At 56.0% G+C, this 23,898-nt stretch overlaps 9 protein-coding genes across 9 annotated transcripts; 4 read left to right on the top strand and 5 right to left on the bottom strand.

The window, feature by feature from the left end:
- Positions 1-1,208: 1,208 nt before the first annotated feature.
- BP01DRAFT_373474 (MBL fold metallo-hydrolase) lies at positions 1,209-2,256 on the bottom strand (the record flags this gene model as incomplete). The annotated part of the gene is made up of 2 exons (XM_025576788.1): positions 1,209-1,633; positions 1,713-2,256. The coding sequence occupies 2 exons, from the start codon at positions 2,254-2,256 to the stop codon at positions 1,209-1,211; spliced, it is 969 nt and encodes a 322-aa protein (XP_025431982.1).
- Positions 2,257-3,996: 1,740 nt separating this feature from the next.
- BP01DRAFT_356179 (Leucine Rich Repeat domain protein) lies at positions 3,997-6,808 on the bottom strand. Its single transcript, XM_025574882.1, has 3 exons — positions 6,288-6,808; positions 5,884-6,234; positions 3,997-5,832 (listed from the first exon to the last, which is right to left on the bottom strand). Exons 1-3 carry the CDS (start codon positions 6,487-6,489, stop codon positions 4,370-4,372), a joined length of 2,016 nt encoding a protein of 671 aa, XP_025431981.1. The 5' UTR covers positions 6,490-6,808; the 3' UTR covers positions 3,997-4,369.
- Positions 6,809-9,032: 2,224 nt separating this feature from the next.
- Positions 9,033-10,356, bottom strand: BP01DRAFT_373472 (MCT family MFS transporter; the record flags this gene model as incomplete). Its single annotated transcript, XM_025576787.1, has 2 exons — positions 9,033-9,992; positions 10,045-10,356. The coding sequence occupies 2 exons, from the start codon at positions 10,354-10,356 to the stop codon at positions 9,033-9,035; spliced, it is 1,272 nt and encodes a 423-aa protein (XP_025431980.1).
- Positions 10,357-10,759: 403 nt separating this feature from the next.
- Positions 10,760-13,745, top strand: BP01DRAFT_32952 (Zn(II)2Cys6 transcription factor). The gene is made up of 4 exons (XM_025572990.1): positions 10,760-11,018; positions 11,079-11,613; positions 11,662-13,521; positions 13,596-13,745. Exons 1-4 carry the CDS (start codon positions 10,948-10,950, stop codon positions 13,689-13,691), a joined length of 2,562 nt encoding a protein of 853 aa, XP_025431979.1. The 5' UTR covers positions 10,760-10,947; the 3' UTR covers positions 13,692-13,745.
- Positions 13,746-14,673: 928 nt separating this feature from the next.
- BP01DRAFT_397932 (uncharacterized protein) lies at positions 14,674-15,824 on the top strand (the record flags this gene model as incomplete). The annotated part of the gene is made up of 1 exon (XM_025578528.1): positions 14,674-15,824. One exon carries the CDS (start codon positions 14,674-14,676, stop codon positions 15,619-15,621), a length of 948 nt encoding a protein of 315 aa, XP_025431978.1. The 3' UTR covers positions 15,622-15,824.
- Positions 15,825-17,041: 1,217 nt separating this feature from the next.
- BP01DRAFT_382178 (uncharacterized protein) lies at positions 17,042-17,791 on the top strand (the record flags this gene model as incomplete). Its single annotated transcript, XM_025577352.1, has 1 exon — positions 17,042-17,791. The coding sequence occupies one exon, from the start codon at positions 17,042-17,044 to the stop codon at positions 17,789-17,791; it is 750 nt and encodes a 249-aa protein (XP_025431977.1).
- Positions 17,792-17,932: 141 nt separating this feature from the next.
- BP01DRAFT_397931 (NAD(P)-binding protein) lies at positions 17,933-19,054 on the bottom strand (the record flags this gene model as incomplete). Its single annotated transcript, XM_025578527.1, has 1 exon — positions 17,933-19,054. The coding sequence occupies one exon, from the start codon at positions 19,052-19,054 to the stop codon at positions 17,933-17,935; it is 1,122 nt and encodes a 373-aa protein (XP_025431976.1).
- A 572-nt stretch (positions 19,055-19,626) lies between these two features.
- On the top strand, positions 19,627-20,587 carry BP01DRAFT_397930 (alpha/beta hydrolase; the record flags this gene model as incomplete). Its single annotated transcript, XM_025578526.1, has 2 exons — positions 19,627-20,121; positions 20,198-20,587. 2 exons carry the CDS (start codon positions 19,627-19,629, stop codon positions 20,585-20,587), a joined length of 885 nt encoding a protein of 294 aa, XP_025431975.1.
- Positions 20,588-20,903: 316 nt separating this feature from the next.
- Positions 20,904-22,499, bottom strand: BP01DRAFT_397929 (carboxylesterase; the record flags this gene model as incomplete). Its single annotated transcript, XM_025578525.1, has 1 exon — positions 20,904-22,499. One exon carries the CDS (start codon positions 22,497-22,499, stop codon positions 20,904-20,906), a length of 1,596 nt encoding a protein of 531 aa, XP_025431974.1.
- Between the last annotated feature and the right edge of the window lie 1,399 nt (positions 22,500-23,898).

Raw genomic sequence — 23,898 nt, 5'->3', positions numbered from 1 at the left:
CTCTCCCTCTGTCTCTCCCTCTGTCTCTCCCTCTGTCTCTCCCTCTGTCTCTCCCTCTGTCTCTCCCTCTGTCTCTCCCTCTGTCTCTCCCTCTGTCTGTCCTCCTCCACTGCCACCGACCCACAAAACCACCCACAGACCTCCCTACTATATTCCCCACACCCCCTCCCCTTTTAGCGGCTCCCCTGGACAGGACCAGAAATCCTGGAAAGAATCCCCACTGGACCACAAAGACTACCCCAAAACCCTCCCCCAACTCGTCTTTCCCGGCCTCGCCGGCGAATCCGAAGGCGGGCTATACCATCTCGCCACCTTCCACCACCAGCTCACCTGCACGCGCACGGCCATGGGTGACCCCGACTACGCGGTCTTCCTGCAGGATCTGCACGAGTTTGCGGAGGATCCGCGTGTGTCGGATACGGATCGCTGGTCGCGGCCGTGCGTGGATTGTGCGGGGTATTGGGCTGGGACTGGGGCTGGAACTGGGAGGGAAGGGTTGGGGTGGTTTTATGATGGGTTGGTGCGGTGGGTGGGTTCTGTTGTTGATTCTAGTAGTTTGAGTCATGGGAGTGGGACTGAGGATAGGGAGGGAGGTAGACATAGGCGCAGGCACAGACACAGGCACAGGCACAGGCACAGGGAGACAGATGGTAGTGGTAAGAACGGCAGCATCGAGAACCTCATGGAGCGGGATAAGCAGATGCTCGAGGCGATGCGGGCGCTGTATGTCTATGACATCTACAGGCAGGGGCTTGAGCCGGCGTGGCGGAGCGGGGTGAAGTCCGGGGTGTATTGGGCAGATTTCTTGGAGGTGTTCGGGCGGCGGGCGTGCGATCAGCGATGGTTGAGCCAAGTGGCTGATTATTTCGCTGTGCAGAAGAGAGGGCAGGGCCCGTCTGTTTGTTGATGGAGTTTCAGTCAGTGAATGGGGTTTGCAGTTTGAATCATATTATAGTAGTACTCATATCAACTATCACCTATTCTTAACCCAGGACGTTTTTGGCTTATCTGATTTGCTCAATTGACTCTTTTCTTCTTGAGTATGTACCGTACCGGTAGATGCCCATAGATGATTTAACAACAAGCTGTATCCTGCACAACCCTACACACATACTATACCCTGTACAGTACATCCGGCACACCCTAAACCCATTCCCCAGGAATAATATATACATAGCATCTTTACGCATTCATTCCATGACCAGCACCTACTCCCAAGATTTACCCCCCCGAACAGGCACCCTCAACAACCTCAACCCCCCCTCCCCCCCGATCGGAGCAGGCATTCTGCCTCCCCTCACATTAACCTGCAACGCCACATGCAACAGCCTCGGCTCGCCCAACCCCCGATCCCTCTCTCCCCTGAGCCTCACAAACTCCTCCCGGCTGGGACCCCCCTTCTTCAGATGCCGGTTTCCCTGCTGATGCTCCCGGACGGTCACATACGGCACCACCTCCTTCCTGCCCCCAGCCGGCGGGGGATAGTCATGTCCCGCCCAGACCTTCGTGTCCGGGGCCAGGGCAAGCACCTTCTGGCCGGACGCCCAGAGTTGTTCCGGGGAGCCGCCGGGGAAGTCGCAGCGCGCGGTACCGATATCGGGGTGAAAGAGGGAGTCCCCGCTGAAGAGGTTTTCTGTGTGCAACCGTTAGTGAGTGAGTGGAAACAACATTTGAACAGGAAACCCCGCCCCAACACAAAAAGAGAAACGTACCACCACCAATCAGATACCCCAAATGATCCGGCGTATGTCCCGGAAGATGCACCGCGACCGCCTCCAACCCCCCAATGCGAAACGTCTCGTCGTCCTGGAAGAGTCTATCGAACCCTCCCTTCGGAGGCTGGTACTCTTCCGCGGGGATGGCGTAGCGGGCGGCGAATAGCCGCTGCACCTGTGAAATGCGGTGGCCGGCGCAGATCGGCGGCTTGGAGGGTTGGCTCTGCGCGAGACGGGCTTGCAGGTAGGCGGCGGCGGTGAGGTGGTCGGCGTGGATGTGGGTCTCCAGAATGTGCGAGATGGTGTACTGCTTGCTGGCGGCCAGGGCGAGCAGGGTGTCGGCGGTGGTGGTGGTGATGGTTTGCGTGGTGGGGTCGTAGTCGAGGACGGGGTCGATGATGGCAGCGGCTGATGTGGTGGGGTCGGCGATGAGGTATTGCCAGGTGCTGGTTGGGGGGTCGAAGAGGGCGTGGATGTTTGGGGTGGTTGGGGAGGTGCTGAGGATGGTGGTGTTTGGAGGGGGTAGGATGGGTTGTTGCATGGGAGGAGGAGGTGGTGGTGGTATACTGGAGTAGGGTTTGATGGTCGGTTGATGGTAACACATCCGATTGAGCATCACTCGCCGTGCGGTTGTCCGAGCCGGAGACAGGATGCCACCGGCACGCTGAGCGCTGATAGACCCTGGCAGCTTCATAATTATGCTTATAGGTGCTGGCGTATACTCTGGATATCTAACCTCGCAGCAGAGAATGAGGTTTTAAGTATGCTCGGCGAGGTACGTAGTCTCGGCATAGGCCACCTGATGTCATTCGGCGATGGGCCATCGGCGACCCGTCATCCTCCCCGTCCGGCCCTGCGGCTTTTCCCACTTCCCCGAAGTCGAACATTCGAAAGGGTTTCTGGAGGATATCTCGGGAGTATTATTAACATGGGTGTCTGATGACTGACTCATAGCTTAGTGGGAGTGGCAATTGCTCCCACCGGGTATGGGTTTGTCAGCTCATTCTCGCTGACCGATCAACTCATACATCAGCAAAGATCTATGGATTTCTTCTTGCGCCAATGAGACGACTCTTCTGAAGAACAAACCTGTTAGAGTATGAACCTGCTAAACAGGGTGATAGACGATCTGGTGCACAACTCACTTGTCCAACAAAATCCAAATCACAACAGGGGCATACTACGTAGTCATCTCAGCAGTATGCTTGGACCTACGACTTGGACCCTACTTGAACCGACTCCGCGATCAACATGAGTGTCTACTCTATAGTGGGGCCCAGCCCTACCCGACCATCCTCATCGCCATCACCCACCCTGGCTTTTCCAGAAAAGAGCAGAAAAAACACAGACCGGCTTCAACAGAACAAGCGTAGTACGTACCTGCAAGATCAGGGTATCTTCGGACAATGCTGCATATATAGCACAACCCCTCTCATAAAAGACATCCTGCACACTCGCACCCATCACCCATCTCTCCCCACCGACCAACTCGACACCCAACTCGCTTCAATCCCGACAGCGCAGTACATCATTATCTACATGATACATCTATACTGCATGCGTCCATCCAACCAATAAAGTTCAAAGTTAAGCACGTGGCCATAGCCCTAAAGACTCCTCCGTACAATACATTCCCACCGCGGACAAGAAAACTAACCCCAAATCCACACACCGCATCTTATCTCCATGACTCCATCGGAGAAACGGTCCCACTCCCTCTACAGGAACGGAGTTACCGGACACAAACGCTTTTGACTGACGACCCATAAGGTACCTACCCATCAACCAATCTCATGCAACTAGAAAAACTCCATCGCAACGAGGCCCTCCCGCCCCACTCTGCACCGTTAACGCAAGTAAATCGCACCAATCAGTTCTTTGAGGAAGCTATTTCGGGGAATAAGGTTAGATTTTCATCCCAAACGCCCTGAATAGCATGTGCACGGCCAGATAAGATCTGTAATGACATGAAAGTACCAATTGGAGAATTCAATGTCATTCGTATCAGTGCCGTTGGTCGTGCTGAAAACCAAATTCTTTGCACAGGCCGTGATCCGGAAAGGGGGCATTTTGGTCCTACCGGTCAGATGAATTGGGCAAGACGGCTCCGATGGCTTCCCGGTTTCTCCCGATGGTGGGGGGAGGGGGTTTGGTTGTTTTTTTTTTTTTTTTTTTTTTCTATGGCGGAAAGGCCGGAGAGTTCCCGTTCGACGCCAAGTATCATCCCTAGCAACCAATCTCTCGTAACGCAACTGAGAAAAAGAATTGAGGAGGAATAATTGTTGAAGTTGGGAAATAATCACCTAATGGACAACCTAATAACGACCAAGGAAACTTCACCGCTATGCTCCAAATCGCCCGACTAGGATACACAATAATTAACTAACAAACCCATAACAAAAGGATATCACTCATGAGCGCAAGCCGTAATCAGACCGTCAAGGCATACCTAACGCTGGCTGAAAATCGCTTGCTATGCAGACAACCACAATGCAAAACTTCATCGTAAACCATGTCCACACTTTTGGCGCTCGTGCAATATCATCAAGTCAAATAATCATCCGAAAGATGCGCCATGCGAACATCAGCAGGGTATAAAACTGTTCATGACAAAAGAGTCGAGAGTTCCACACAACTTGCAGCAAAATAAGAAATCACTTCTTGAACATGTAGTGTCCGTAGATGCCACCGACCTCTCCGACGGCGACGGGAATTTTTCTCATGCCCCACCATCTGGCACCCATCTTCCAGTCGCGCGAACCATCGTCCAGCGCGTAGTTTGGCATCGAGCTAGGATCGCGCACATACCAGCCCCGACGGCCGAGCTCCCGAACCGTCCAGCCGGGGGAAGTTTTGGCGTTCCGGGCTCTCTCGCGCAGGGGAGCGATCAGCTTGTCGCTGAATTCGATCACCTGCAGAGGGTAGGTCTGCTGCGAAAGGATGACACAGGCATTCGGGTTGAAAACAGTGCCGATGGTCAGCTGAGGCGCCTTGTTCAGATCCAGGTAACGCAGCGTGTGAGGAACCCACTCCGCAAGGGGAGTCGGGGGCACCGCCTCAAGGGGAGTGGGTGGAAGGCTGTCAATCGGAGTGGGCGGCGCACTCTCGGCCCCCGTGGCCGGTCGAGGGGGAACGAAAAACTGGTTCAGATCCTGGCCCGAAAGTTCACAGGAACTCAGTCCCAATTCCTCCAAGTGCTTCGTCAGAGGAACCAGGGCTTTGGTGTGCACCGAGGTGACTTTCGCACCGCCAAGGTTGAGAGAGCACAGGGTGGAAGGCAGGTGCGGGAGGAGAGCCGAGACATCTTCCTCCTCCAGGAGACGGGAGCGCGTAGGATCGGTCAACAAGTTCAGATACACCAGGGAGTCACAAACCGCGGGGTGAGTGGTCAGGAACTCCACCACCCTGGGGCCACGAAGACGACTGCATCGGGATAGACTGAGATGGGTGATTTGAGCGGTCTTCGGGATAGAGAACAACGCATCCTCGCTGACCTGAGTGTGGGTGAGATCCAGATGAGTCAGGTTCACCAAACGGGGAAGCAGGATCTCGAACGCCACAGACGGCAAGCTGCTGCATTCGTGCAACGAGACCCGTTTCAGATTGGGCAATACGGCCGGAAGCCCAGGTCCCGCGGTCAGAGCTTCGAGGAAGAGGCTGGAGAACGACTGGGTGGAACAGCCGCAGAAATCAACTGCGAACAAATTGGGAAGGCCTGTGAACAGCTTCCGGATAACTTCCATGCTAAGATCACCTTCAACGTGCTCTTGAAGCAAGCATTCGCGCAGATTTGGCAGCAGCTCCAAGCACTGAAGCAATGTCTTGGAAGTGAGGTTCTGAATCTCCGAGTTCATCTGCTTGGTACGTCCCAGACCCACCGAGGTAAAGTGAGAGAAGTCGAGACGACGCACCAAAGTGCCCAGGGCGGGATAGCGAGAGATGTGGTTCAAGGCCTTGGAGAAGATGATGGAGTGAGGGAAAGTCATGTTCCTATACAAGACGCTGAGCGTAGCCGCGTGCAAAGTCCTGGAAGTGAGAAGGCACGAGATAAGATCGACATTCCGCGGGGTATAACCGTTGGGAGGTACGTCAAGCGCCAAAAGGGAGATAATCTGATCTGTCATTCTTGTTAGCCGGGACCGTTGAGAAGCACAGGACGAGCTCTTACCCAGCACTTCCGGGGGGACTTTCTCCAGGCGCGAGGTTCCGGGGACCGGCTTGGGCTTCTCTTCCACGACGACCACCTGCTGCTGTTCCGGAACCTGCAGGGTCTGGCTCGGCTGTTCCGCCACCGGGGAAGTCGACTCCCACGCCCAACGGGAGTGCAGTTGGTTCAGCCCACGTAGATCACTGTAGCTGCGGCTCAAGCTCTTCCCCCCCAAACGGATCTGCTTCCATCCCAAAAAGCCACCACAGGGGCAGCAGAAGTCGGGAGTCGGCTGCATCTCAAAAGGGTTAGGCTTAGCGGTCTCCTGAGGGGATTGATCAATATGGGTATCGACGAACGATTGCGCAATGCCTGGAATGTATTAGCCACGACTCAAATGCCGTGGGAGTGGCAAGATCTCCTACCGTCGACGTCTTCCTTGATCGAGCCAAAAGACTCCCGGCGACGGCTGCTCGACCGTGAATGTTCCGCTGACGAACACGAGGGAGAATGGGGGGAGGTGCTGCGTGAGCCGTTGGAAGGCGAGGCGGTCCCGGAGGAGGTGTATCTCACGAAGGTTTGCTTCGGAATCGCAATTGCGGTGGGAGCGGTGGCGGCGGAAGACATGGTGGGTAACGGTGTTACTGCGGACGGGAAAGGCTCTATATGGAAGTAGGGCCAGTCCCAAGCAAGTGAATAGGACGCCGCGAATTAGCAAACGAAGGCAGACGAGGGGGGATGGTGGTGGTGGTGTGGTGTGGTGGTGAGCCGACTGTGGGTGTGTGTGTGTGAGTGTGAGGCGGCGGGATGAAGGAAGACGGAAGACGGAGGAAAGAGGAGGGGAGGAAATGGAAGAAGAGAGGAAGGAAAAGCTTTTTCTTTTTCTTTTTTTCCTCTGTTCTTTTAATTTCCCTTTCCCTTTTCTTTCACTTTCCCCGGATTCCACTGAAAAACCCCCTGGACAGCAGACAGCAAGAGGGGCGAGCGGAGGATGAAGATGAAAGCTGTTAGTCACAGATTGCAGTAGACTGGGATCAAGGCGGCGTCCCGAGCGACAAGCCTATGCACTCAAGTGGAGTGTTGCTGATGGAAATCGCCGATCCCTGACGACAGCACTTGTCCTTCTAATTGAGTGACTTCGAGGGTAGACGCAGTGAATATTAATTAACAGGGATCAGTGTTTCTATGAGAGAACTGGAGCACGATGGCAAATAATTATAAAGGAAAGAAGGAACCTAGAAGGAAAGGAAGAAGAAAAAAAAAAAAAAAAAAAAAGAGTAGTGAGGCGGCAAACCACGACGTCAGGTTTCCATTAAGTAAGGCAAATTGCAAAGAGTGGTGGGTGGAGCCGGAAAAGAAGCAAATCAGGGTGGATCGGACAGCGGAGAAGAAAACAAAGAAATCATCATGAATCAGATGTGCAACCTCACTGCATCATCCTGCATCTCACGGATTATCTCTCCGGGTCGCCATCTGTCTTCGTTCATTCGCTGATTTGTACAGTAAGGTGGATCGATCGCGACTAGAAGCGCTTGATTCTTATTTTATCCCCGAACTAGTCAAGTTACCTTAGTTGACTACTACTACTAACTACTTTGTCCTAAGTGAGTATCTCACCCACCTTCGGAGATGAAAGAGGCGGGCGATCAGGTCATGACTGTCATAATAATTCTGGACATGACAGTACCAGTACTCCGAAGTCCTGACTACTAGATTAGGTACTTAATGCTCGTAAAGTCACTCAATGATTTCCATTAGGATATGGAATGCAGTGATTTGACCATCCAGCGGGGTTTGGCTGCATTCTATGACATAATAAAAAACCGTTCGGCTGCAGCCCCGTGACCCCGGCCCCAAACGGGCGGTCCGGCACTCTGTCTAGACTTAGTAGAATCAGGACTACTATACTAGTAACTCTAAGGTAGTCTATACTATATTAGTCGTTCACTAACTCTGTCCAGCTTGAATTGGGTTTGTCTTACCCCAGGATTTTGGCCAACCAACCGCGGGATTCCTTACCTAATAAGTACCTGGTCCCGTGATCCATCGCGGAGAACACGAGTGCTCCAGGTGACTGGTAATCTTCCCCCTCTTCCCCCTCTTCCCCTCGTCTTCCCCCTCCTCTTCATCTCGCTGAACAATGAATCAATGCATGAACCACATGAGCACACATCCATATCCCTGGATTCTTATTTGAGGGCTTGGCTAGTCCCAACTGAAGCTGAAGGTGGAATTCTTCCATGCATCCTGCTTGGCCCAGCTCGCGGTTCCCCAAGCCATCCACTCCAGATAGTGCACGGGCTCGCCATTCCATCGCTTATCACTTCCTAGAATATTGACGGTCTCATTATTGAGCCTTCAAGTTAACTTACTAGGTACTGACTGCACTATCCTTCTCCGTCCGCAAATGGTTCCGCCCTGGATCCCCGACCAACCACCTATTTTCTTGGCTGGTCTTGGCCTGTTCCTTGCAGTGGAATCTGGGCATCTCCCCGTCTACCAAAGCCTCTTCTTTCCCTTTCTATTCGTTGAACCGAGCCAATAGTCATGGGCAAATAGCTAGTGTTGCAATGCAACAATAGCCTGGGATTCTTCTGTCAACCAGTGGTGCATCCCTGGAAGCATTACCAAGAAGGATCTCCCTTGGCTGTGAGAGCCGCCCAGACGCGCCCCCACCCACTATTCCCTGCCCTTTCCCTATTGTCGGGCCGCATGGGGTCACCGTGATATCTCCTCACTCGATCATGCTAGAATGGCACTATTAATTTAAGCGAGGTGGTCTCATGCAATGGAGATAACTCGTCATACCTGCGGATGTTGTACAATTTTACTGACCTTTCCACACTATCCACCATCGATCGGCTCAACCAGAGTAGCATGACTCGTCCCTTGGCTCCGCCTCTAGGATCGGTCTAACCAATGAAATACCCTTGACTGCTACACGGACACCTTCTATTGAGAGACGGTTGACGCGAGTTCATAGCTGTATCCCTAGAAGCGGAGGCTAAACTGACATTGGGCTAACTTTTTGAAAGTACAAAAAATATGTGGCACACAGGTCATCCTCCCGCCAGCTGCGTAGTTCATCAAGCGGAACCAAATCGGTCGATCGAGCTGCCTGCTGAAGCCACTCTCATGCAAACAACGGGTGTTCAATTCCTCCAAAAGACCTATACTCGCCCTAGCAGACCTCCTGACGTAGTCGCTTTCGCGGCAAAGGCAATGCAGCCGCCTGCCAGAGACAAGACGCCGCTGAAAATGGACGCTTGCAGGAAGCCTCCGTAATGATCAAATAATGCTCCGATCACGGGGGGTCCAATCAAGGCGGCGACGGAGCTGGCTGCAATCCCCATCCCCAGATATGTCCCACTATCCCGTGCGTCCTTTACGCAGAGCGTCAGAGCCGCGGTGGCTCCCGAGATGATTGTGCCCGATGCGAATCCGATGAACACGGCGTACACCGCCAGCCCGGCCGTGGACTGCGCCTTGGTCATACACAGGCTGATCACCCCAGTGGCGATCCCTCCCAGGGCAAACATGTTCATTCGACCGTACTTATCAGCAAGTATCCCAGGGATGATGCGTCCGAACGTGGACGCCGCGTTGAGGATGGCGAGCAGGTACGAGGCCAACGTGGCGTCGACTCCCTGGGTGACTGCATAGGTGGGAAGATAGAACAAGGGCGTGAATAGTCCGATGAACATGAAGAAGAAGGCGGCGACGATGAGATCAAACCGCGCCTGCGTGAAGGCTTCCGGGATGAAGAACGAGGTCGTGCGCGGAGGCAGGCGGGGCTTGACGACCATACAGGCGAAGCCCATCAGGGGAATGATGACAAACCCCATCACTCGCACCGACCACCCAAACCCGAGCGATGAGCTGTTGAGCATTTTGGACAAGGCAATCGGGAAGACGACGCCTCCGATCGACGAACCGGAGATGATCAAGCCGAGTGCCGCTGCTTTCTTCTTGTCGAAGTACTGTGCCGTGGCTGCCATGGCCGGAAGCTGAAGGAACGCCATCGCCGTACCGAGAAGGACGCCTTGTGCCAGCATGAACTGCCAGTACTTGGAACAGAGGCTGGTCATCATCATAGCGACGATGTAGACCACCGCAGCCGGACGGATCACCTACCCCTACGTTAGCGGACCGCAAAACTAACCGGCATGAGACGATACTGACCCATGCGCCATAGCGATCGAACAATGGACCTCCGAGCCCGCCTGCTGCGAATTGGAGGAAGGTGCATACCGACCCGATCCAGGCGATACTGCTAGTCGACTCGTTGCGCAGCTGATTGGCCGCGTAGTACTCTTCAAAGACCCCGAATGAGTTCGCAAACCCGAGACAAGAGAAGATGATACATGCGCTCCCGCCTGCGACCAGCCACGCCTGGAGACCACCGTCTGGCGCCGCGGCGTGGTCAGCGGATACGATAGGCTCTGTTTTCTCCACATCCGACTGGGAGGTCTGGTGGGGTTTGGTGAGACCCATGACGCGATACGGGTGGTACAATTGTAGTAGAGCAGCTCAAACTGCCTCTAGGCTCTGTAGTACGAGATTCTGGGTGATACCATGCCATCGTTCTCCATTCTCTTATATGTAGATGTGACCGTACGACTGCTTCCAGCATGCGGGGGATATCCATAGGGCTGACGGGGCGGACTCGGCCCTCGGTCGTCGGTCGGGAAATGGGCGTCCAGTTGGACCAAGAACGCAGTCATTGTTCCTCACCAGCCAGCAATGTGAAGGAGCAGGTCAAGGTAATTCTCCTCGAGTGACTTCATGTTCAAGCGCTGGATAATCCAGATTCAGCACCAGACAATTGATCTTCGCGAATCAGCTGACTCAGTTAACTCCATCAAGACCTGGAGCAATGGCAGCAAGGAACTATAGCTATCGCATCACATGACCTGGCTATCCCCGTCGGCGAGTGGGGGATTCGACTTTCCCGAGAATTTCCCCCAGTATCTCCGCCGTTTGACCCCCACTTGCATTCCTCGAGTCACCCCCCATGATCACGGCAGTCTACAATGTCTCCTTGACCCTTAGGTAACTAGTCAATATCCTCTACAATCAGTATCGATGCTTACCGCCGGGACGGTTCGACACTCAGCCATGATAGGACCTGTGCGCCGACGTCGCAGACCCGCCGTGTAAGTAGATCGGAGAATTCTCAGTTCTCCTGATTAACCCCGCGCTGACACCGAAGCCAGCTCCTGCTCTCTCTGCAGACGGCGAAAGATCAAATGTGATCGTCAGGCCCCTTGCAGAAATTGTGTACGCTCGAAAAACGAGGCCCTCTGCGAATATGATACTTCGGAGGTCCCTCAGCATCTCCCGCCGACGTTTCGTGCCGCAGTCGCCCACGCGATCCCCACGGATAATGATCTGTCACGTCCCAGCCACACAGCCTCCTCCGTCTCGAGTCCTCACTCCACAGTGCATGCCACAGTTTCCACCAAAGCTTCGACCATCACCAGTCCCCACTCCGACCAGAATGTGGAGGCCCTCAAAGACAGGGTTCGTCAGCTGGAACAGCGACTGGCGGAGACGGCAGCAAAGTCTGCAGGCGAGCCTCCACTGGCCCCTATAGGTGAAGTTGTAACGGCAGGCTCAACCTTGACGGGGCTGTTCCACCTGCACAATGAGACCATTTTTCCCGGCCAATCCCGAGCGATCACTCGTAGCTTGATGCACAAATCGCGTCTCTTTGGTCAAAGTCACTGGATGAACGGCATGGCAACCGAGGCGAGTGCCTGCTTGGTGTCTTTTCGTGGCTCGGACTGACTTTTCTAGTTCTGGAATCTTTTCCAAGTCCTCGAGACGCATGCGCGGAATGTCAATAGTCAAGCATTCTCCAAGCTGCAGAAATGTAAAGCAATAGGCAAGCTCATCAAAGATAGGCGGACACCCAGCTGGCCGGTGGTCACCGCTATCCCCCTGCCTCGGAAAGAAGTGGCCGATGAGCTTGTGGACTGCTACCTGCGCAGCAGCGAAGCCATCTACCGCATCCTGCACATCCCCACCTTCCGCCGCGACTACGATGCACTGTGGGTCGGTCACACCACGCCGGACTCTGCGTTTCTGATCCAGCTCAAGCTCGTCCTGGCGATTGGAGCGGCCACTTACGACGAGCGCTTCACCCTCCGTCCGTCCGCGATAGCCTGGGTCTACGAGGCGCTGACCTTGCTCGCGAAGCCCGAGTACAAACTGCATCTCAGCATGCAGTTCCTCCAGCTCAATCTGCTGGTGCTGCTGGCGCGCGAAGCCACCGGCATCGGCGCCACGCTGACCTGGATCCCTGCCGGGTCGGTCCTCCGCATGGCGATGCACATCGGCCTGCACCGCGACCCAGACCATCTGCCCAAGCGCACTCTGTTCGCCGCGGAGATGCGCCGCCGGTTGTGGAACACCGTGCTCGAGCTCTCGCTCTCATCGAGCATGACCTCCGGCGGGCCCCCGCTGCTCTCGCTGGAAGACTTCGACACCCGCCCGCCCAGCAACTTCGACGACGATCAGCTCACAAACGTCACCGACGCAGACCCCCCGACCCCGAAAGCAGACCACGCATTCACCCAGACCTCCATCGCCATCGCCCTGCGCAAGACCTTCCCCGCCCGCCTTGCCATCACCCGCGCCCTCAACAACCTCGACTCCAAGGGCACCTACGACGAAACGCTGCGTCTTGATGCTGGGCTCCGCACCGCCTACAAGCAGCTCTGCCACTCCCTCCACCAGTTCTCTGCCAACAGCCCCAGCACCGAGACCACCGAGAATTCCCAGCACCCCTCCCCCTTCTCCCTCCACCTCCTCGATTTCCTCATCAACCGCCACCTCATCGCCCTGCACATGCCCTACTTCAACCCCGCCCTCCACGACCCCGCCACCTATGCCTACACCCGCAAAGTCCTCACCGAAACTTCCGTGCGCATCTGGTGCACCGCCTACCCCACCTCCGCCATCATCCAGCACCCACTAACCCGACTACCCCTACCTTGCACCCCCTCCTCGGCATCCCCTCCCCCCCACGCCCCCACCCCACCCGATTCCCTCCTATTATTATCAAGATACATCACCAACTTCGCCGGTCCCCTCACGCAAACCACCGTGCAAGTCTGCAGCCTCGCCGCCCTTGAACTCCGCGCTCAGGTCCAGGAATCGCTGACCACCACGCCGTTTACTCCCGATGGGAATAGGGCGAGCTTCCCCATCCGCACGGACCTGCTGACCATTACCCGCGAAGCTAAGAGCTGGTTGCTGCGGTGTCTTGCGAGCGGGGAGACGAATATGAAGGGGTATCTGTTGCAGTGTCTGGTGGAGGCGCAGGTGGAGGCGGTTTTGAGAAGGGTGCCAGCAGGAGAGTTGGGGGCGGTGTTGGTTGCGGCGGCGGAAGGGGCGGTGGAGGTGGCGTTGGGAGTGTTGGCGGGTGTGCTTGGGGATGGGAATGGAGGTGGGGATGTAGCTGATGCTGCTGCTGAGGCGGCGGCGACGGCGGCGGCTGGTGGTGATGGTGATGCTTCTAGTGGTACAGCTGGTGCTGGTGCTGGGGATAGGATTGATGGTGGTAACTTTTCCGCAGGACAGCCAGGGATGTCAGGGTCAACTGGTGGGGGTCCGCTAGCGGAGTCGATGGGTGATTGGGACTTGGATCTTCTGGTTAGTGCTCTCCCTCTTTCTCTGTCTCTGTGGTTTGTGGTCGAGGTATGGGTGACTGATTTGTTCCAATGTAGACCTCTGATGCTTTGTTTGGGATGGAGGATCCGGTGGGAGGTGGGGCAGGCTGGTTGGGGGACGAGGGGGCGTGGCAGGGTTCGTTTTTGTGGTAGAGCAGATCTCCAGTCGGGGTATAACTGTGTCTTGTGGGTACTCTACTCATCTCCTACGCCTGGATGTTTGTATGTATGTATATACCAACTTGTGAGCGGCGGTAGTCGTCAAACCCGGACTTTTGATTTCCACTCGTGAACAACATAAATTGGATCATATCTTTCGTCAAAGATATTAATCTCGCCCTTCTGTCCACTCCTCCGTTCACAACTTGTTCTATCTGACCAAATTCTTACTATAGAAGCTCTGCCGCCCTCGCGTACTTCTTTCCTTGAGCAACTATCAGGGCATCCTGATATCAACTCTATCATGCGTTCCGGCAACGATGGCATGCAAGTCACTTCAAGTTGACACCCTCCACTTCCCAATGACCAGTAGCGCCTATGCGCAGGCGGGAAGTCCCTTTTCGTTGGTATGCGACTGAGCAGGCAAGCAGTGGCATCGTCGACGAAGAGCAATGCTCCTCCCGAGGCTGGACTCGCCAACCCACCCATAGCCTCCAATGCACATGTCAGCTGACGGGGAAAGCATTGTCATTCCCACTGTGTGGATCCAGAAGATCACGGTGCAGAGAGGCCACCACAGGGTAGATGGACACCAAAGGCTCTCTCTCTCCGAACGAAGTGACCATACAAAGCTATACATCTCAGACCCTCCGGCAACAATTAAGTTCGTCATTGTCCTCTCAACAAAACCATACCCATGAAGAACAGGGTGCTGACAATCCTCGCTGCATCTTCCGGTAGTTCCATTGACCGTGATGGGCTTACCTCCCCACCCCAGGAAGAACTACTCCTTATCAGCTGGAAAAGTACTGCAAGTTTCTTGCACCGCTTCAACTCTGCTAACTTCTCAGCATGCTATAAATAAAGGGAGCGAACACGGGTGGGTCTCCGACCCTACCCAGCATCCAGACTACTGGCCAAGCTCTATCCAGCACGCATACAGCTAAGCCCTGCAGAATCGCAACGACACAATAGAATGGCCACTAACTCCCCGACTCCCGAACCCCCAGCGCCAACCTACACGACCCATACCTGCGTAGTCCACATCCCCCCGGTCGTCGCCGAACCCTTGGAACCCACCACGCGGTCCTGGCAGTACTGGGGCGACGAGGCCATCCGCGACGCGATCACCGCCGCGCAGGGACGCGCGGGGTCCGTCGACGCCCGCACGACGGCGCAGATATGGGTGCAGATCCTCACCCGGTTCCTCTCGCTCACCTTCCACAGCAACGCGGTTCCCCCATGGCTGGCGCAGCAGCAGCAGCGACAGCAACACCGACTCCGACGCTACCAGCTCGTCAGCAAGCAGTTCACCGACCGCGCCACCCAGGAGCCCCTGGGGTACGAGACGGTCGAGCTCAGCTGGCTGCCCGACACCGCGCAGACAGGAGGCGGTCCCGAAGAAGAAGTGATGATGATGCAGATCACCTGTTACGGGCGGCCGCTGGACCGGCCGGAGCTGCACATGAAGCATCAGCTGGAGACCCGGCTCATGAACATGCAGCCCCCGGGGAGCCATAGCGTGCGGCAGGGCAAGGCGCTGCTGGCGATGGCGAACGGGGCGGAGGTCTGGTTCCAGACGCACGGGTGGCGTGGGAACGCCGCCCCTGAGGATCCGGAGCAGTACGTGCCAGAGGGCGCGCAGGTTCTGTCCCTGGAGGCGGATCGCCTGCGGGTCGAGAGGTCGCTGCGTCAGCTGCGCTATCGGCTGCTGCGGCGCGCGGAGGAGTCTTCTTCCTACTTGGACAGTGACTCGAGCAGCGACGGTCAGGAAGCACCGCGTGCGCCCCTGCATAGGAGAAGGAACGCGATGACTGCGGCGCGGGATATGACCGTTGTGTGGCCTCGAAATCTGTTCCCGGACACGGAAATAGCGAGGGAGGGAAATGGGTCGGGGTCTGGAGAGGTGTCGGAAGAGGAATGAGTAGCAAGCATTCCTAGGTACTTAGTGCCTGGCGAGCAAGTTATTCATCGTGCTGAATGCTTTGTGAACTGCTCAAGCCGCCATTCCAGATTGATTCGTGCGCGACCTTGGAGTAGTCACTAGGCTGTTTACTTGCTTGGATACAGGCTTGGTAGATGTCCCGGTGGGTCTGTGTTAGATGACAAATATAGTAAAAAAGAAACAGAAAAGACAATGCGCATTCTTACTTATTCTAATTGCTTATTGTCCATTTTATTTCCAATACTTGGCGTCTGGCACATCGTTTGGAGGAGTAAGGTAGTTATGGTTTGGCGGGATTCCCGCCGGATCCAAGCAAGCCTGTTCTGCAGTAAGATGGGTGATTTCCAGCACCTGTACCCTAACTCAGTCTTCTAGGAACAAGAACGACCTCAATACTAGATCAAGTAGAGTAACGATGGATGTCTCGGCGAGCCGTTGTGGTCTGGTTTCTTAAAACATCGGCTGTCGTATTTATCGCATGTAGCTAGTAGCTACCTAGTAGTAAGGAGATCCTCAACCAGGATAATCTTCTTTCACTCAATTCTCTCAATTCCTTCATTGTCATCTCAATGGTTTAGCGAAGACCCAATCGCCCAGCCTTACCCTGCCAAGCCCGATGCGGATCGCCGGTGATGCCTGGAACGGCCCAAGCCCTGAGTACACAGTACAGTATACAGTACAACCTCAGCACTGTCCCGAGATCCTTTGCATTTTCTAGCCAGATTTCCTAAATTTTTGTTCAGATTGAGACATCCTGCGAAAGGAAGGCTATGGCGCCCTTGCGGTAGGCATCGAACGCGCGGCAGCCCGGGGCGTGGCTCAGGATTGCCCAAAGAAAAAGGCAGTATGGAGGAGATCGAGCCAAAGTGATCCAGCAGGTGAATAAGGTGAGTTATGGGTGATAGTCAGCCCTCCACATGCTAGACATAACCCTCAGTGCTTGTGAGGGAAAGAATCCCATTAATGCACGTTGAGTGGATATCTTTCTCTTTCTTCTTCGGACTTGGACTTTCGTCGGATAAGGTCCTTTCTGGGGTATGCTAAGCTGGGTCTTGCGCATGTTCATTGTTGGGAGTATGCTTGCGTGCTTTGTCGAAGTAGATCTATAGCCATTCATACTAAGGACGCAGGGCAGAAATTCCGCCAATCTTGAAAGAGAGAAATCGTAAAACCTCGGACCACAGCTTGTGACTATGCATGATAAAGCGACGCTTGGCTGTGATGTGTTCCCCTCGTTGTTTGTTTTCTACCTGGCTGATGTCACAAGTTCCGTTAACATTTAAGGGCCATTGTTCCAGACCCGTTGATTCTGGCATAGCCAGGATCTATATAAGCCCATCAACCACTGGTTCCTCAAACATCACCACACTTCTCACACATGCAGTTTCAACCGAACACAATGTCTGACCACGAGTACATGTCACCCCAGGAAGACCAGCTCAGTCACATCCACCACCCCGAGGACACACCCACCGAGCAACAAGACGCCATTGACCAGCCCACCCCGCCAGCCGGGCTCATCAATCTCTACATCGCCCGCTTCGATGACCCGTGCGACTGGGCCCTCTGCATGGAACAGGACGGCACCACCACGATGGTCTACCCCCGCAACGGCGAGAAATACTGGCAGCGTACCCTCCACTCGGAGGCGCAGACGATCGGAACCGACGCGCAGCTGATCCGGGTCGCCAGTGATGTGCCGAAGGAGCATGCTCGCTCGCTGGCGGGCACCGTGAAACACGTCCTCACCGACCCGCAGTGCCGAAGCCCAACCAGTGCGTTATTTCAGCTCATGGTGGTGCTCGGCAGGTTGGAGGTGAATGCGGTCATCCCCCTAAACAACGCCTTCTGGTTACTCACCGACGCATATGGTATCCCGGGGAAGGAGCTCCAGTCGAAGTATTGCACGAGCCAGAGTTCTGATGGCCCGTCCCAGGACTCCGGGCATGAGGATCAGCCCGAGGGATCTCCGACGCCTCTGCGGGAGCTGTTTCCCGAGGCGGAGGACGAGTGCCAGGACGCAGAGATTGCTGCTCCGCCCGATTGGGAGGATCTTGCTCTCATTGTGGAGAAGACGTTGGACATGCTTGAGCTCTGTGGTTATGAGACGGATGAGAGTGGAAGTGTGTTGGAGTATAGTGCTCCCTGACTGCTCTTTCACCCTGGGTGGTGCCTATTACCGGGTTAGAATCACAATCATTTTCAGTAACAATTACAGATTCAGACATCTACAATCTAACTTAACGCACCTTCATCTAATAAATAAATCAAGTACCCTGTAGTCCGTACCTCACTTCTCCCTCCCCAACAACTCCAAATGCCACCCCACAACATCCCGAACCGCCACCTCAAACCCCCTAAACCTCCTCCCCAGCACTTTCTCTTCCGTCTCCCTGGCCTCAACATCCAGCGTAATCGTCTCCAACCTCCCTCGTTTCAAAATCCCCTCCGCCACCTCTTTTGGAAATGTCTGCTCCACCACCTCCCACGCCTCCCCAAACTCCACCGGCACATACGCCCCCCAACTCTCCACCTTCTCTTCTGTTTCTACTTCGTCCTCCCCCTTCTGCCCCTCCTGCCCCTCCCTCTCCAACACCCTGACAAACACCTCAGCCAGATCATCAACATGCACAAACGCCCCATGCAACGGGCCGGACCCATCCATGCCCAAAAGCCCCCTCAACAGAATCCCACACGAACTCGGTTTCCCCACTCCCATGTCCGCAGTGGTGACCAAACGATCCCGCCCCAGCACATAACCCGGGATGATATGCGCGAGACTGAAGGACGAGGTGCGCGTCTTCATGAACGCCTCCGCCTCGTTCAGAGCGGTGATCTTGGCGAGGACGTAGGCGGTGAAGACGTCTTGTTGGGCAATGGTTTCTTCAGTGATCTGGTCTGGTAAGGTGACGCGCGCGGCCGGGGTGATGGTCGGGGTGGCGGTGGCGGGGTCGGAGGAGCCCGAGCACGGGGCCGGGGGGATGATGGCGACGATGGAGGAGGTCAGCAGCACGCGCTGGATGGTTGGGCTGTGGAGGGCGGCGTGGAGGAGGTGGGCGGTGCCGGTGACGGTGGGGGTCCAGATCTCGCGGACGGGGTCGGTGCCGGGGATGGGGACGGGGGAGCCGGTGTGGATGATGTGGGTGATGTCGTGGAGGGCGGCGGCGAAGGCGTTTGGGGCGGTGATGTCGGGGATGAGGATCGTGGTGAGTTGTGGGGTGGAGGTGGAGGTGGAGGTGTATGGTTGGAGGACGGGATGGGAGAGGAGGTGCTGTGCTTTTTCCTCGGTGCGCACGGTGATGCGCACGTTGTAGTTGTCGTGGAGGAGGGCCAGGAGGACGTGGAAGCCGATAAGGCCCGTAGCGCCTGTTAGGAGGACGAGAGGCGAGTTTGAGGGGGTGGATGGACTCATTCTGGGTCTGGTGATGATTGTTATGGGGATTTGTCTAGCTGAATGGAAGAATTCTGAGTCTGGGAGTGTGGCAGGCTTTAATAGTTGTGGGTGGAGGAGTGTTACTGTAACTATGACTTGTTTCGCTAAGCATTGATCAATCTCAAGCTAGGGCGTTACCATTGCAAGGTGAGCTATCGTTCTGACAGGTAGTGTTCATAGTTACTATACTTCAATCACAACATCCCTGTGAGGCTTTTTTTACCTCACCGATAAGCACTAGTAGCTCCGTCCCACAATGTGACGAACGGGCCAATCTGGGTGCATCTGGAAGCGGAGTCCGACGGGGTGTGGTCCTCTCCATACAATCAAGGATCCAATCAGTGAATGAAGTTATCCACACTGAATATTAGATCAGTGAATGAAGTTATCCACACTGAATATTCTGGCCCTCGTTCACTGCACGGGTTTGACCATCAACAACCCTAACATAACACTACTTATATCCTCACCACAGAACCTCCCACTCAAACTCCAGCCCTCCTCTTCAACCCCAAACAATCCCTCCTTACAAAACACCGTGCAGTGACAAAATGAAAAGCACCCAACAACCCACCCTCGTCATCTGCCATGGCTCCTACCACACTCCCGCCCCCTATGCCCCCTTCATCGAACAGCTCAACCTCCACGGCTTCGAGACATACTGCCCCCAGCGCCCAACCTGCGACCTCCGCCGGCTGAACGTTGGCGACGACCTCCGCCACCCGGACCTCGACCGCCCCGCCCCGCCAGGCGGCTACCCCAGCGACACTGAGGACGTGCAGGTCATCCTCGATCTACTGGAGAGACTCATCACCCAAGAAGGCAAACAGGTGCTGCTCGTCGCGCACTCCTCCGGTGGATGGGTGGCCACGCAGGCAGCCCTCCCCAAATACCATGTCCGACCCGACGCCAGCGCCCACCGCGCCCCCGGCATCATCGGGATCTTCTACTACAGCGCATTCCTCGTCCCCGTCGGCGAGTCCGTGAGCGGCTGGCTCACACCCCCGGATGGGAGTTTCTTCGTGCCGGAGTTTGCTCGAGCGAGTGTATGTACCCCATTCCGAAGGACTCTTTTTCTCACTCCACCCACCCAGGATGGCTAATCAGAAGATGGGGGAACAGAAATACGGCCCCAAGGGTCTCATGGCCATCACCGACGGCGCCAAGTACATGTTCGGGGAACTTCCGCGGGGGGAGGGCGAGCGATGGTCGACCACGTTGACGGCCCAGCCGCTCATGACGGTCGAGCTGACGAATGATGCCTACTCGGCCCTGCCGTGCGCGTACCTGTTGCTGGAGAAGGACCTGGCGCTGGGCATGGCGTATCAGGAGGCGATGCTGCAGGCGCAGAACGAGCGACTGCGGCGCCAGGGGAAGAAGGAATTCGTCGTGTATCGCGCGGCGACGGATCATTCCCCGCATCTGAGTTGGACAATGGGGTTGGTGAATACGATTGAGGATTTTGTGGGAAGGCTGAGGGGGGGTGTCAGTGGAGTGAATACCCATATTTGAGCTGGATGGTTGTTGTTCTGTTAGGTGGGATTTGTATTCACTCCGCTGCGTGTTTTTAGCTTTTAGCTGGTCAAATCCACGAACAACTTCTCGAGTAGACCTCCCTCAGACCACAACAGTGGCTCTTCAGAGACTAAACTCCCTTTTAATTCATCACGATCGTCCAGTCCTGAATTACACAGCGTCGTTGCATTATCACAGCTCACATGTGCTCGAATTTCTCATCAAGTCTGCTCTTGAACTTTGATAATACTTGATGGCGATTTACCCACGCTGTCGATTGTCTGCTATAGATTACACACAGATATGAACTCATTCAAGGGAAAGGATCATACACTCCCTCCCCCCAACAAGCGCCCTGCACCTCATCCCCGGTGACATCCTGCTCCACCACCCCCTGCGCGCCAAATCGCTTCATGATCCCCCCACCCTCCGCCTCCGGATTGAACGCCATCCACCCCTTCCTCTCCAACCCATGCTCTGGATCTTTGATAAACTCGAACAAATAATCCTGCATCACCTGGCTCGTCTCCACCTCCACCTCCGTCCCTTTCCCCCCCACGATCCCAAACGTCCCAAAATGCATGGTCAAGTCACTCGAATGATACGCCCCCATCCACTTCAACGGACTCACATCGGAGAAATTGCCCGCCCACTGAGCCCGCCACGTCTTCAACCCAGCCTGATGGCGCACCACGCTCGCCTTCGCCGTCGGACACAACCAATCGCGCAGGGTCACCGTGTCCACGCCCGCCTGCCACGGCCCCGCCGACACGTTGGTGGAGGGGAACGGATACAGCGGGGCGGCCTCATTCGCGCAATTGGAGAAGATGGCGGAGGTATTGGCCAGGTACCCCTGGGCCGCCCGCGCCGCGTAATCCGCAAAGATCACCTTCTCGTCCGCGACGGGGGCGAAGGTCATCGTCGGCTCGGTCTTCGCATCCCCGTACTGGCCCACGAACTCCTGGATCCGCTCGACCGGGACGCGCCGCATGCAGTCCAGCTCCTTGGCGCCATCCTCCCCGAAATCGCAGCCCAGATGCTTCGCGACAAAGGTGAAGTTCGAGTGGGATGGGTCCGTCGCGGGGGTGGTCTTCAACGCCGTCCCGGACTGCGAGATGGTGGCGCGGGCGAGCAGGTTGTCCCAGAAGGCGTAGGTGTGGTAGTCGACGCTCATGGCGCCGGCGGACTGGCCCCAGAGCGTGATGGCGCTGGGGTCGCCGCCGAACGCCGCGATGTTGCGGTGCACCCACTCCAGGGCGGCGCGCTGGTCGAGGATCCCCAGGTTTTGGTCCTGGTCGGCGAGGCCGGCCGCGTTGGGGAAGCCCATGATGTTCAACCGGTAGTTGGTCGTCACGACGATGTGGCCTTGCGTGCGGTTCACCCAGGCCGGGGGCAGTTGGTAGGGCACGGGGATCCCCCCGGTGCGGAACTGGCCGCCGCTGTAGAAGACGAGAACGGGCAGGCGGGAGGTCCGCGTCGCGTTGGCGGGCGTCCAGATGGCCAGGTGCAGGCAGTCCTCCGCGCTGTTGTGTGCGACGGCCCCGGCGGTGGAGTTTTGATCGGGGCCGTTCCAGATGAGGTAGTCGGGGGCGAGGACCCCGAAGAAGGCGGGACCCCGGTAGACATACTGCGAGCAGGCGGGGGGGAATTGCGTTGCGTTGTGGTGGGCGTGCGAGGCGGGCAGCGCAACGGGGGGCTGCCAGCGGAGGGCGCCCACCGGGGGCTGTGCGTAGGCAATTGACCGGAACTCGCGCACGGAAGGGTATTCGGGGTTGTAGAGGCCGGTGTAACTGCCGGTGTCGGTGTGTACGGTCAAGGCATCCTCCATGCTGGATGTCACGCAGAGCCCGGGAAGGGCCAGCAGCAGCAGCAGCAGCAGCTGAGAAGTGATCAACGAGGTGACGCCCATTCTCGCAAACCGGAAATTCAAATTGGGTGGCTGCGTCAAGGGTCCCGGAGGCATTAGGAAGCCCTGCATGAACGATATCACCCTGCCTATATTTAATCAATTTCCGGGGTTTGACCGGCCGCTCCGCATTTTGCGGCATCACTCACCCCGCGCTTCCCTTACCCCGGCTTCTTGTGACCCAATGACAGCTGGGGCTGTCACACTCCCATTGCCGAAGTCTGATCCGAGGTCGATGGGTGGCTTGCTGCTTGAGGTCAACGGCCGGCGGCACCTCGGCCAGTTCGGATATCCCGAGGCAGCGGCTGCTTGACCCCTGATCGATGTAACCCTAGTTACCCGGCAAGACGGGCCGTCGAAGCTCATGTGGCTTGCAGTTTGATTGGGGGTGGCCATTGGTTGTGTCGCTGGACGTATATCGGCATTTTCTCTGTACTGTTCCTGCGACTTGCATCACTCGGCATAATAGCGCCCGACACGTGGAGGAAGACACGGGAAGATTTGATAAAACACCGACCGCTTCTTTATGATGTCGTAGTACGGAGTACTGCGGGTACCAATGCGACTGCTAGTGCAAAAGGCCTCTCGAGACCACCTCTTGCACGTTATCCGAATTGTGAATAGGACTACGTAGCCGCTCCATCCGGTCTGCACGGAAGAGCTGGGCGTCAACAGCCGAGTATCCGCTTAGTAGTCCAACGATTGCAGTTGGTGAGTCTCCAAACAAGTAAAGATCTTCTGGTGATCTCATGCCGTTCTCGCATCTTCGCTGCTGCCAAGCAGGACACTCAGAGCCAAGCCGCCCAAGCCGTGAGGTAAGCCTTTGAACCACCTGTGTGCTTCTGATCGAAACTTAACTAAACTGAAGATATGCCTAATGGGAGCATCCTCTGTCAAGACCCTTGAGGCTAGGTCATTGACTATCTCGAATTTTGACTCGCTAGCGATAGGATGTGCAGCTGCTGGCCCTGCGGCCTCCGGAGGCCATCCGGTATACTCTCCGTCTTGGCACGTAGCCATAGCAGTTTCTGTTTGCAGAATCTCGGGATTTCCGAAACGGCGCTAACGCAACGGTGGGCCAGGGATGCAGCACCGTTTATCCCGTTTTGGGAAAGGATCTGATCGTCTGCAGCCCCGGGGGTTCCAGCGGTAGCAGTCAATCTATAGGACTGCGTAGCAACGTGCTGTGCTGTGCTGTGCTGTACAACGTGCATGTGTCATTCAGGTCTGTCCATGTTGGCCTCCTTCCCCGGCAAGTGGTGCCTGGAGCGCAAGATCCGTGAGTACACAACCATCCAGATCGGCAATGCTGATCGCTGAAAGTGGGCTTCATCGGCTCGATGTAAAGGGGTCCACTGGGAGATGGTGCTGCAGCGATGTATAAATACTCTTACTCGCTGGA

The sequence above is a fragment of the Aspergillus saccharolyticus genome, assembly GCF_003184585.1.
Source record: "Aspergillus saccharolyticus JOP 1030-1 unplaced genomic scaffold BP01scaffold_12, whole genome shotgun sequence".
NCBI classification, from domain to species: domain Eukaryota; kingdom Fungi; phylum Ascomycota; class Eurotiomycetes; order Eurotiales; family Aspergillaceae; genus Aspergillus; species Aspergillus saccharolyticus.
The sequence above is the reverse complement of the archived record's forward strand: the minus strand, read 5'-3'. Positions and strand labels throughout refer to the sequence as shown.